This window comes from Arvicola amphibius, chromosome 12 (assembly GCF_903992535.2).
Source record: "Arvicola amphibius chromosome 12, mArvAmp1.2, whole genome shotgun sequence".
Taxonomy (NCBI): domain Eukaryota; kingdom Metazoa; phylum Chordata; class Mammalia; order Rodentia; family Cricetidae; genus Arvicola; species Arvicola amphibius.
In genome coordinates this window covers 36,638,859-36,652,458 of record NC_052058.2, presented here as the reverse complement: position 1 = coordinate 36,652,458, position 13,600 = coordinate 36,638,859, and the positions used below count along the sequence as shown (strand labels likewise).

At 44.0% G+C, this 13,600-nt stretch overlaps 1 protein-coding gene across 1 annotated transcript; it reads right to left on the bottom strand.

The window, feature by feature from the left end:
- Positions 1-4,584: 4,584 nt before the first annotated feature.
- Positions 4,585-9,761, bottom strand: Lrit2 (leucine rich repeat, Ig-like and transmembrane domains 2). The gene is made up of 3 exons (XM_038348442.1): positions 9,652-9,761; positions 8,577-9,358; positions 4,585-5,342 (listed from the first exon to the last, which is right to left on the bottom strand). Exons 1-3 carry the CDS (start codon positions 9,759-9,761, stop codon positions 4,585-4,587), a joined length of 1,650 nt encoding a protein of 549 aa, XP_038204370.1.
- Between the last annotated feature and the right edge of the window lie 3,839 nt (positions 9,762-13,600).

Sequence of the window (13,600 nt, the reverse complement as noted above, 5' to 3'; positions counted from 1 at the left end):
ACATGACCTTAGAGATATTGTTTAAACTCTAGTTGTCTTCTTCCTTGTCTGAAAAATGAAGCAAGCAAACCCTAAGAAAACAGTGACCTGGAGGCTTTAACCAAGTGCAGAGCAGCAGGATTGCAAAGTATTTGTCCTAGGCCAGCTCTCTGGCCACACTTCATCCAGAAAGTATTAGCACCTTCAGTGACGCCACCTAGTGTCCCCAGGAGGGACTATGCTATAATAGGGGACAGCCACTGCCCTAGACAGTCATGGCCAGATAATGACTTTCCCTGGACTCACACAACTTTCCTCTCACCCATGTCAACACCCCTCCCCCCATGTCCCTCATAAAGAACTAGTCAGGCGGTAATATTCAGCCCAACTCTGAGAACAAGTCTCCCAGGGTGATTGGCTCCATGCACACGGCCGATCAGTAGCAGGAATCTAGTCCGCGAGCTCCGTGTCCACACCATTTTTCTCTAGCTGGGACACACCTTGTTAGCATGTGATAATCTTGCAGGAGAGAAAGCTTGCACCCTGCCATGGTTAATAGATAGAAGTTCGGTTTTCCTTTGAGGAAACTCTAAGGAAATCTCGATATATACGTTCTTCAAAGCCCTCCAGGAATCCTTGCTTTCTGGTGTGATCAGATTGTATGAACATGTACTTCTCTTGATGCCCCAGTCTGTGTTTTGAGGTGTTACACAGATGTGCATACAGAGTCCTCATCTGGAGTTCTGCAGTCACTAGCTCACACAGTATTGAGGGATGAACACTGGCCGTCCATCTGGACACCAAGAGTCCCACCCAGAAGGCACTATTTAGCCCAAGTCCCATCTGGAAGGCACTGTCTAACCCAAGTCTGCCTGAAAGGCACTGTCTAACCTCGTAGTTCAGGAAAGTGCTGGCCTGGACCATGTTTGCATCACAGGGAGTTCAACATCCTATGATATGCATGCAGTCAAACTCTTTTGTAAACGCTAAATAAAACCTATCATTCAAAAGATAAACTGACCTGGCCCTCTTGTATTGATGCTTACTGACCTGTGGGGACCAATATCCCTGACTCATAGCTTGTTCAGTGATGATTCCACTCATGACCTCCTTTCTCACACTGAGAGACATTGCGACATTTTTTCTAAATTCTCTGCCTACATCTTAATTACAAGACCTTGTCTTGACCTGGATGTAAATTCTGCATTGCTCAATCTAGAAGGGTCCAATCAGCATTGCTTCGAGGAAAAAATAGGTTGGAAGCACAGGCTAATGATCTTGAAAGCAGTCCAGTGGGAGCAGGATTGGCAAGGCCTGGTGTGGGTATGATGCCAGGAAAGCAGTTCATCTCTGGGGATGAGGTAGTAAAGGGGCCTGGACTGGAAATTCCGTTCAGCACTGCGGTCCTTAGGAGGAGGGTGGGTTTGTGGACAGACTCGGGAACTTGACCCAAGGAGAGACAGTCTGGGAAATGATCACAGAAGGGGGAAAGGGCCTAGGAGCCAACAGGAGACTACTGGGAGAGAAGAGGATAGAGCCAAACAAGACCAGCAAACGTGGTTAGTACTGAAGGGGACACTGTCAGTGGGGCGAGGCCTGCAAGTCCCACAGCATGAGGAGAGGGCAGCTGGAGGGCAGCCTACTGTAGCACACGGAGATTGGCCCAGACCTACAGTCTGGCCTGACGATAGGTTTCCAATTCAGTAGGTAGGAAGGAGATAGGAAAAGCAACTGGGAATGCCATCATCTTTCCAAAGCCTACGAATGGAGCATTAACCTCATGCCCAAGCAATAGGGGTGGTGATTGTAAGTGATCTGAAGTCATTTTTTCATCCCTGTGAGTATGGACTCAAGCATCTAAGTGTGTATGCAGATACACTGGGTTGGGGAGGTTACCCATGCACATGAGGAGGTCAGAAGTCTCTCCTTCAAATACTCTCCACCTTATTTATTGACACAGGGTGTCTCACTTTTACCTGAAGCTCGCCTACTCTGCTGGACTAGCTGGCCAGCAAACTCTAGTGATCTGTACTTATCTGGGATTACAAGCATGCTCCTTAATGCCTGCCAGATTTTTTTTTAAACGTGATCCTGGGGCTCAAATTCAGGTCTTCATAAAGTGCATAGCAAGCCCTTTGCAGACTGAGCCATCTTCCCAACCCCCTAAGTTCAAACTTTTCTAATTTTTTGAAATAATAAGATGCTTTTGCAGTTTGACAGTCTTAGGTGTTGCTACCTACGTGTGAATTTGTTTAAAAGACCAAGGATGTCTGGGTCCCACTTTTCTTATCATCAGTACAGGGTGCGAAGGCTTGTTGCTGTGAGGGCCGCAAGAGCAAATATATGCAAACACCTAGTGTCTACTTTGCAGCTACTGATAAAGCTCAGTTGCTATTCTTAGATGTATAAGGTGCATTTGAGGACGGCTTGCCGTGGCCCACATACAAGAGTGCATGTCCTGGAGGAAAGGGCCTTTGTGCAGAGCCTCACACATGGATGACCCACAGAGAACGGAGGAGGACAAATGAAAAGAACTGGAGGAAAGCAAGTAGACACTCTGTAATCCCTCTGTAACTTGGAGCTTTGGGGCATCCTCACTCCAAGCAAGAGCTGACAAGATGTCTTGGCATCTTGTCAGTTTGGCATCCAAACTCCAACCAAGAACTGACAAGATATCACTAAGAGAGGATGAGAGGTTTTGTCTTGCAACAGCTCTTCCCCAGAGCCAAGCTGGCAAATGTGGTAAGAAATGGGGATGAGAAAACGGTCCATGTTTCTCAAGACCTTCAAGACTTCTGCCTGCGTGAACAAAGGTGCTTTGCTGTTGATGAGAGGATTTCACTGTGCTGATCAGGTAGTCTTGAATTCATGGGCTCTAATAATCCTCTTGTCTCAGCTTTCTGAGTAGTTGAGACTACAGACTACATGTTTGTCACAATGGGAGCTTTGAGAGAATCTAGACTTTGAAAACCTTCTGTGGGTGTTGGCATCAGTCGACAAGCAATTCCTCTTCTCTGATGGTTATCAAGACTCCCATCATGGGAAATGGACTGAGATAAATGAGAAGATCCCAAAGGAGGAGCATGGCTATGCCTGGTATACGGACCCATGGAGGTCCCTTTCGGAGGATCAGGAATGACTAAGGGGTGGAGGGGTCTGCTGCTCTAAAAGACTCAGTATCCAGCATGAGGTGACAATGTGGCTTTTTTTCTGTCTTTAGTATAATAGTGCCTTAGAGGTTCCATTGCTGCAATGAAACACCATAACTAAAAAGCAAGTTGGGGAGGAGTGGGTTTATTTGGCTTATGCCTTCCACATCAGTGTTCATCATGAAAGGAAGTCAGGGCGGGAACCCAAACGGAAAGGAACCTGGAGGCAGGAGCTGATGCAGAGACCGTGGAGGGTGCTGCTTACTTGCTTGCTTCACATGGCTCATTCAACCTGCTTTCTTATAGAACCCAGGACCACCAGCCCAGGGATGGCACCACCCACAATAGGCTGGGCCCTCCCCCATAAATCACCAACTAAGAAAATGCCCTACAGGCTTGCATCATATAAAGGCATTTTCTTAATTGAGGTCCCCTTCTCTCAGATGACTTTAGCTCATGTCAATTTGACATAAAGCTATCCAGCACAAATACAGAATTTCCGTTTTAAAAAGGTTTATTTCTTCTTAGAAGAAAAAAAATAAGAACCTAAAGAAATTATGGAGGATTATTATCAATATCAGTATTGCCATTGATTTTTAAAATGTTATTTGAACGGCCATTGGTTCTCAGTACATCTTGGCGAGTACAGTGGTTGTAGTAAGGTCAGTCTCTGACTCATTTGTAGAAAAACGGGATACATTCTCTTTAGACCAGTGCCCTGTCATCTGCTGGATAGGTGCTGGGCAAATCATTGACTTTTTCGAGGTCAAACTTCTTTAGCTAAAGTAAAGAGTATTCTGCCATCCTTTTCAGGATAATGCATACGAGATGTCCTGTGCAGATGCTGTAGGCCTGCGTGCATACAAAGAATAGCATTTATTCATTTCTAGCAACTGTCAGGCATAATTAAATAATCAGTTTAATGAAACAGAGATCTATTGGCTTTAGCTCTACGAAGATAGATACTGTGTTCCTTTTCTTATGTTTGAACTCTGTCCATCAAGTTCCTTGATTAGAATACAGTGGATGCCCAACAAATACTTGTTCGACAAATGGGTGGAGTCAAGCTGTTCTGTCATAGAAGGTTTGTTTTAGGGGCTGGAGATGTTGTGGGATATTTGTACATTGTGTTAAGGTGTATTGCTGTAATTGGTGTAATAAAAAGCCCTAATAGCTAGACAGGAAGAAATTGGTGGACTTCTGGAGACAGAAATGCCTCTACGAGGAAGAAGAAATGCAGAGTCACCAGCCAGACACAGAGAGGAGACGTAGAAAAAACAAGATGTAACAGAACACAGATGAACAGAAATGGGCTAATTTAAGTTGTAAGAGCTAGTTAAAAACAACCCTAAGGTAATATAATAATATAAATTTCTGGGTCATTATTTGCAGGCTTTGGACCAAACATAGTCTGACCAGAAAGCTTGCTATGTGGAGCTTATTCCATGGTGGATTGTTAGCTGTCACCCCCCTTTTCTAGCTCCTCATCCCCCTCTATGACTCTGTGACCCTCACCATCCTCACAGACAGCTGGAAGATCTTTGAAAGAGCTATCCTTGCACTGCGGTATGGCTTGCGGACCCCTGAAGCCTTTCTTGTGCAGAGAGCAGCAGCCTAAACAGCATTCCCAGCAGTTGTATGGCCCCTGGGCTGCCCACACATAAACACCCACAGGCACTGCCAGGAGCACAACGCACAAGACCACAGTGATGTGCAAGAGGCGCTCACGACCCTCCAGCCCACCACTGTCTTTGCCTGTCACAAAGACCACACACTGGCCCTGGCCTGGAGGCTGACTCCTCAGGCTGAGGCATGCTTTATATTCAGTAGCAGGGAGAAGGTCATCCACAGCATAGGTGTTGATCCCAGGGCCAATGTGGACCACTGTCTTCCTGGGAGCTTCATCAGATGCAATGTAGAGAGTGAACCACTGCTGCTCCAGGAGGCTGGGCACTGTGAGCCACTCCAGCAAGATGCCATGCGCTGTCTGCTTGGCCACCCGTAGGTCAACATAGACACTGCCCTCCGAGGAGATGGAAAGAGAATGCAAGACAGATATGGCCTGGACCGGCTGGATGTGGACTGAGATTACAAGGGAGCTTCTGCCAATGGAGTTGGAGGCCATACAAGTATAATTACCACTGTCTATCAGGTGGGCCGCTGGAATGACAAGCTGGGATAGAATGGTGTCTTCGGCAATGGATGAGGCCGACACTGAGTAAAAAGAAGAACAAAACAGCTGTGCATTTCTTTGACAGATGCTGGGAGGTTCTAGCAATGCCAGGCCTCATGTTAAAATGATGGTTACTATTGATTAAGCATGTACCTTGTGTTCGAGATTATCTTTATGGAAACTATAGAGTATGCATTTAATTTGATATAAGGTGCTGAGGTTTAGAGCAGCTGATTAATTTATCCATGGTTGTTCAGAGACAGCAATCATGTGGAGCCCATTCTCTTTCTTTCTTTCTTTCTTTCTTTCTTTCTTTCTTTCTTTCTCTCTCTCTCTCTCTCTCTCTCTCTCTCTCTCTCTCTCTCTCTCTCTTTCTTTCTTTCTTTTTGGTTATAAACTGATTGGCCCATTAGATCAGGCTTCCTATTAACTAATTCTTATAACTTACATTAGCCCACAATTCTTGTCTGTGTTAGCCACGTGGCTTGGTACCTTCTTAGGCGAGGTAGTCACACCTTGCTTCCACTGCATCTGGGTCACAACTGCAGACTGAAACTTTCCTCATACCATAATTCTTATTACCCTGTCTCTACTTCCTGCCTGGCTACTGACCAATCAGCGTTTATTAAACAAGTACAAGAAACAAATCGTTACAGGGTAAAACCATTGTCCCACAGGTGGAGCCCATCCTTCCCTCTAAGGAGAGCATATTCTGTTAACAATTAATAGAACAATTAATAGTTGTGCCCACTTTGGCCTTGCTGAGCCTAATATCATGGCTTAAGGAGCTTTTTCAAAATGGGGTGACTAAGAGATATCTTGAGCTCCACATGAATTGTTACCTCCCAGATCTTCCTCAGAACCTAGAAAGCAAGTATGTAGGCCCCTGCTTCTTTCAAGTACATGGTCCTGGGCAAAGTGCTTAAATTTTCTGAGCCTCAATTTTCTTGGCAAGAAAATGAGATGACATACACTCTACAAGGTTCACAGAAAATTTCATCAAGTCTTACCTGCTATTATTTCTGGGAGACTAGAGATAGCAGAATATTAAGAGTGATTATAGTGGGGCCAGCAAGATACCTTAACATTTAAGGGTTCAACTCTTAGCACTCACATGGTGGCTGATAGCTATCTTTAACTCCAGTTTCAGGGGATCCAATGACTTTTTCTGGCCACCGTAGGCACTAGGCATTATGTGGTTCATGGGCATACATGCAGGTAAAACAGTCCTTGGGCAGGCTTAGTTTTATGACAAGTTGGCATAAGCTAGTGTTGTGAGAAGCTGCGAGCTGGCCTGCTTTTCATCCCGCCCTGCTCCTGCATAGCTAGCTTAGCCCCGGAAATAACAACACACAAACTGTATTCTTTTAAATACTGGCCCATTAGTTTCAGCCTTGACCCATATTTAATAATCTGTGTAACCCCACGAGTGGTGTCTTACTGGGAAGGATTCAGCATGTCTGACCTGGTGGCTGGCTTCATGGCGACTGTCCCAGAGAGGAGAGGCATGGCGATGCCCAGAGAGCAGAAGCATGACCATTGTCCGAGGCATCTGCCTCACTACCAGCATCCTGTTCTGTCTACTCCACCCACCTATGTTCTAACCTATCAGGCCAAGCAGTTTCTTTATTAATTAACCAATGAAACCATCAGATAGATAGAAGACCCTCCTCCATCAAGCTAGAATCATTGGAGAGCAGGAACCACCAGCTGAGAAAATGTCTCCATAAGATCAGGCTGTAGGCAAGCCTGAAGGGCAGTTTTTTTTTTTAAAACTGGTGATCAATATGGGTGGGGCCATATTGATGCTGGTCTTGGGTTCTATTTTAAAAAAGCAGACAGAGAAAGCCATGTGGAACAAGCCAGTAAGCAGTGCCCCTCCATGGCTTCTGCATCAGCTCCTGCCTCCATGTGCCTTCAAACCCTGTTTGAGTTTCTGTCCTGACTTCCTTCATTGAGAAGCAGTGATGAAGGAGCATAAGCCAAATCAGTCCTTTCCTCCCCAACCTGCTTTTGTCATGGTGCTTTATCACAGCAGAAGCAACCCAGACTACGATGCCATAAACATCAAATAAACAAATACAAATTTAAAGCTGAGTGATGGTAGTGCGTCTCTGGAAATATTTGTTTATTTTAAAAGAAAACTACAATGATGAATTACGTCTTTCTCTGCTGTTAGCATTTAACCCCCAGTCAAGAGGGTAAGATCAAAATAAAGAGAAAAGTGAGGCGCACACCTTTAATACAGCACTCAGGAGGCAGAGGCAGGTAGATGTCTGTGAGTTTGAGGACAGCCTGGTCTACAAGAGCTATCTCCAGGACAGGTTCCAAAGCTACAGAGAAACCTTGTCTTGAAAAACAAAACAAAGCAAAAATCTTAAAAAATAAAGAAGAAAGTGAAGAAATTCAGTCAACTCTGTATTTTTTTAACCACCTGGGTTCAGCATCACCTACGACAAGTGACTTGGCTGTACCCCTCAACTCCATTTCAACTGTTCTAGACAGAGGAAGAGTTAAGAAGCTAAGAATATCCTTCCAGCTCTATCATGCTCCTGGGGAGTCCTTGCATGATTTTGGAAAATGCTGATACCTACTCCAAGAAAGGAGTTGCAATCTTGGTTCCCAATTTTGGGCTCTTGGAAGCCATTTCTTTCCCGCAGGCCCTATTATAATTTTGAGCTAATATTGTCTGATTATAATAATAGAAAGTATATAGTCAGTCGATATATCAGACTTGCTATCCTTATCTTACGGGTATCACTCAAGGGGACACTACAGAAGTACATATGTAACAATACATATATTATTGGCCTTGGACTCACTCACTTAGTTTAAATCTTGGACTCAGGGTCTTATAAAGCTTATTTCAAATAAGCACCCCTGCGTAATTCTGGTGACTCTTGTTAAAATAACCTCTAACTAAAATTTTAGGATTCTAAAATATTAGTATTATGCTTTTCTTCTAGAAGGTTCCCCCAAAATGTATTTGTTCATATTCAATTTAATTAACATATGAACATATTTACATACTTATAAAATCAACAGTTCCAGTATATCCATTTCTCTGAGATCTGCGTGTACCCACTTTAAACAGTGCTGATAGCGGAATACTCTCTTGGACTCTTTTTTGTTCTAGAGAGGTAAAACACAAATATGACAATCTTACCTGCACCCATCGTTCATGACAAGGACAGTTTAAACCTCTGTAATAAGACAGAGTCCTAACAGACCTCTACACTGCCCCCATATATACCCAGAGAGTACACGAGACTTACCATCGAATTCTCTCCATGTGCTCAGAGGATACTTCCATGTTATGGTTGGTGAGGGACTGGCTTGTGCCAAGCATTGCAGGGTCCCATTCTTTCCTGCCTGAATAGTGACATTGGCACTAGGAGTTGAGATATTCGGCTTCATACAAATGCTGAGCTCAGTCTTATGAAAAAGCTGCCCCGCCTTAGAGACAGGGCTCTGGCATATCAGGTAAGAACTCACCAGTACGAGTGGGGGACCAATGGATTTAATAAACTGAACAAACCCCCTTAACCGGCAGTCACATACCCAAGGATTATTATGTAGTGCCAACACCGTGCTGCAGACAATCTCAGCTCCACAACCATGCTGCTGGCCTCTCTGATAGGCTGGCCAGTTCAAGAAGACACTGTTGGATACAACTGTCAGCCTGTTGGAGGATATGTCAAGGTATGTCAGGTTGGCTAGGAACTTAAGAGCCAGTTCCGGGAGTGTGTCAATCCTGTTGTGTTTGAGATCCAAGACCTGTAGAAGAGGGGTGGCGCGGAACGCTGTCCATGGTACTGAACGGAGTTTGTTCCCCTCCAGTCTCAGCTCTCTCAGCTCTGGCAGGTCCTCCAGGGCGCCTAGGTGGATCACAGCGACACTGTTAAAGTTCAGCCAAAGGTATTTCAAGGTACTCATGTTGGTGAAAACCCCCCGTGGAAGTTCAAATAAGGGGGAGTTTTCAATTCTCACTTGCTTGACTTCTTCAGGGAAGTTGCCTGGAATCTTTCCCAAAGACATTGCTGTGCACTGTAGACTCCTGTGTAAGAAAGCAGAAAATTTTGATCAGCGTGGGGAGCCTAGAGGTGGTATTGGGTGGACACTCTCATTAGACATGGGGATTAAATAAATATAACAAACTTCAAATAAAAGAGATTGATATTGGTAAAAACATTCCACTCAATAAACTGCAGAACCCACTAAGCTGAATCCCACGGAGATTTAGCTGATTTCTCACAAGCTCTAAGCCTGAGTCACTCCATCTGACTCCTAATAAAGGTCCACTTCCCCCTCTCCCTGTTCACCTTCTGGAATCCTTTCAGCACATCGCACCTGCCAAAACTCTCCTCTGAGCAGGTGCACCCTGGCAGACAGAGAGGCTGAGCTGCATGCATATCCCAAGAGACCAGAACTTGCAAGAAACAGTAAAAAACAAAAGCCATATTTATCTTTAGGCAATGCCTCATGTGTTTTCAGTAGGTATGGTCTCAGCTTCTGAGTAGCAAATCCTATTATTGATAATCCATGAAGATGTAGGTCAGCACAGCTGCACTAAGGCCCCAAATGCTCTGGGCTCTGTTACAGCCCAGCTCCCAGGCTCAGGCCATGTGAGCTCCTTCCATGTGGAAGGAGTTGGGACTCTTAACTAAAGTGAGAAAGTCCACCAAGCTCCAGCTCTTGAGATTGGAAAGAGAAGTATAGGTCAGACATCAAGTTCTATTTTGCATCCCCCTTCTCTCCGCCTCTTACCAAGAATCCAGGGAAATAATCAGATGTTGTAATCCTGAGCACCATGGCTCAGGACTTAGCCAGAATACATCACATACTTCCCAATTCACAAATAACCCCCAAATTCCAGCTATTTTCTGGAAGTGAAAGCAGATGTGAACAACGAAGCAATTGTGTGACTGTGTCCCTTGCTTGTCTGCTAGCACCATGGGCAATGTATTTAGTCACACTTCTACTGCATTATGACAGCTGCTTCTGGAACTCACGTCATGAGAATCAGCTATACATCAGGATGCTCCTTCATGTGGCAGTTTAAGAACATAACGCCAAAGCTTTGGGGAGTGAGGCAGGAAACTTGATGGCCTATCTTTTCCTTGACTTTTCCAAAACTGTTTCACACCACAAAGATCAAGTCTCGATCTTGTAAATGTTGTCTATGGTGATCCATATTGTTCTACACTCTTCACTCATCCAGAATTTATTGTTTTTTCGCTGTAAGGCATGTTTGTCAGGCACGATGGTGGTGAGAAAAAAAAACGCTATAGATATTTCTTTATTTAGTTTTCTTTGTGCTTACGTTTCTGAGTCTGGAGGTTCGGGAAATATCTTTTAACCTGTGTTTATCCTCTACAGAATAAGAATATTTATTCATTAACCATTGAAAGCAACATATAGACAGAAGGACCAAATATTAAAAAACATCTCACAATTTGTCCAGGAAATGTTTAGACTAGCTAAAGTGCCAAACATATAGTAGTTGCCCAATAATCCACTCCCTATGATGACAGAGTTTTTAGAGGAACAGATGTATCAACTTTCTTATTAATTGGGGGAACTTAAGAAAATATCAACTTTCCATGGGTCCTTGTAAAAATACATATATTAATTATATCCCACAAAAGGCTTCTGTGAGAACAAATCTGCTCAGTAGCTAACCAGTGAGGGGAAATGGGTCACCAACTAAGCTGCTTATGTCCCGGGCTTCCAACTCATGCCAGAGGCATTTGTGGGCATTCCTAGGCAACTTAATTCAACATTTGGCTACATCTTTGCAATTCCTTTCAAGGTAAAAAAAATTATAAAGAGAGAGTGCATTGTGGACACAGGTCCTTGTAAGATGTGTTGCTGTCATTACATTCAAAAGATGAGGAGCTGATCCACCGTTGCAAGAACTGTTTTCACAGAGCAAGGTCCTTCCCAAAGCAGCATGCTTCCAGCGGCAGGTAGGGAGGACACAGTGTCTGGCTACTTTGACCTCAAAGAATCAATGGAGTGATTTTTACTCCAGAACCCTCTGCCAAGTTTCCCAAGACTAAGTTAGGCTTTCTTCACGGGACTCTGCAGTTCAATGGGTGGGTATCTGAAGGCACAAGTAAGTTGCTTTCTTTCCTCTTGTATCCAAATAGAGCAGCCAAAAATTTAAAAAGAACCCTTTCCTACGATGTCTACTCAGCATGCTACTTAACATAAATTCAGACCTACTCACTTTCCTACGAGTTGTCTTAGAGCTTGTAAAGAACACCTACTGCCATGTCAGTCGTCTGGGTCGTTCACCTCTGCAACTCCTCTTCTAACCATCAGCCCCCCATTTTGCAAAGGGGCATAGGAAGTAGCTGTGGGGGAGGGGAGAGAACAATTAAAGCTATCTTGGTGGAAGATCTGGCACTTGGCAGCAGTTGTACCCAGGTCAGCCTTGGTGAGTGGCAGTCCATGTCATCAACTCTGTGCATAATCTCCATTTCTGCCAACATGGCACTGTGTTTGTGTACCCACAGAATGGGTCGCCTTACTTACTTAGTTATTGGACTCTTCTATGCTGAAGTCACCTTTTGGTGAGTGTTTATATGGGACACAAGTATCTTCACATCCTTCACTCTTTTGGAGATATCAATCCACATGCTTCATCCTTAGATGCCTTTCTTGCCAATTTTCTAATCATCCTCATTTCAAACTTCTGATCGTACAGCCAATCCATTGACTATAGCCCATGAATCGAATCAGTGAACATTCATGCACCTGCCATTTCCCATGAGTCAGTGAACGCTCATACATTTGGCTATTTCTCCTTGCAGACAAAATATAAGAGCATGTGTAGTGCCTAAAGATCTTCACACTGTGAAGACTTCCCTTCACTCATGTCTTTCAGGGTTGCCCTAGAAAAGGATTGTAATTTTGTAGCTGTCCACTTCTGGACAGTGCAGGCTGTGGTCCAGCTAGTCCAACCAGCCAGCGACCTGGGGGCAGGTTAACTAGTTTGTACCACTTCTTCCACAGAAGACAATTATTCTCATTATAGATTTGCCTTTCTTGTACTTAATGCTTCTGCAAAAACTACCATCCATTGACTTACTGAATGCCTTACCCACTACCATGGTATTCCACACAGTATTGCTTCACCTGTGGTGAAGAGTGACCGTAGGCCCATGATCGTAGAACCCACTGGTCCTACCATATTCCCACCATCCTGAAGCAGCTGGCCTTTTGAAGACACAGTACAGAACTGGTAGGTACTTCGGCAGGGTTCTCCAGAAGGTGATATGTTCTTTGAATCAGTGTTCAATATGTGGTATAATTTCTTCCATAGCCAGGATGAATCATGGGTTGGAAAAGGGCATTATCCACTCACTATCACCCCTAGTAACCCACTAGAAAAATTTTTCTTTCCTGTTCCCATGACCTTAAATTCTAATGGCCTAGAAGTTTTGGTTCCAAGGGCAAGAGTACTATGGCTAGAAAATATAGCAAACATTCTACTTCTTTTATAATGTGACATCAATTAAGAGAATATCAGCGGTTATCATATTTAATTTTTGAAATAACAAAAGAGTGTCCCTCGAGGGACATTGCCGCCGATTCTAAAATTTATAATGTGTTTGCAGTTGTATGAAGGATAATTATATCATGTTAGGCATAATTATGATTGGATTATTGTTTTCATTTGGAAATTAAGCATGACATAAGGAGGTATGATTGCTTGTCAAGTTGACGGGGCAGGGGGCTTGTGATGACTAGTCTCAGTTGTCAACCTGATTAATCTGGAATTAACTAAAACTCAAGCAGCTGAGTACACCTGTGAGGAGTTTTTTTCTTCATTAAATTATTTGAAGTAGGAAAACTCACTTTTTTTTTCCTTCTGAGACTGGGTTTATCTGTGTAACAGCTCTGGCTGTCCAGGAACTTGATTTGTAGATCAGGCTGGCCTCACAGAGATCTGCCAAACTCTGCCTCCTGAGCGCTTGGATTAAGGGCAAATGCAACAATGGCAGGAAGACCCACTTTTAACCTGGAACTTTCTTTTAAGGTAGGAAGATCCACCTTTAATGTGGACCACACCTTCTACTGGCAGCATATCTACAGAACATGAAAGAAGGAAGTTGGTTCTTTTACCTGCTTGCTCTCACTGTCCCTGGCAAGGCCATTCCTTCACTGGTCTACTACTTCAGGATTCCAGTGTATACTGAAGACCAACTGAGACATCCAACCTTATGGACTGAACAACTACCAGATTCTTGGATCTTCCGTTGGTAAGCAGCCATTTTTTGGACTAACTAGA

Excerpts from the sequence above, each read along its gene's own strand:
- Lrit2 (XM_038348442.1), bottom strand. The coding sequence starts at position 9,761 with ATGGCTTTTGTTTTTTACTGTTTCTTGCAAGTTCTGGTCTCTTGGGAT. Across the intron at positions 9,359-9,651 it reads TCAGAGGAGAGTTTTGGCAG|GAGTCTACAGTGCACAGCAA; the intron begins GTGCGATGTGCT and ends TTTCTTACACAG. Across the intron at positions 5,343-8,576 it reads CACATGGAGAGAATTCGATG|TGTCGGCCTCATCCATTGCC; the intron begins GTAAGTCTCGTG and ends CTTTTTACTCAG.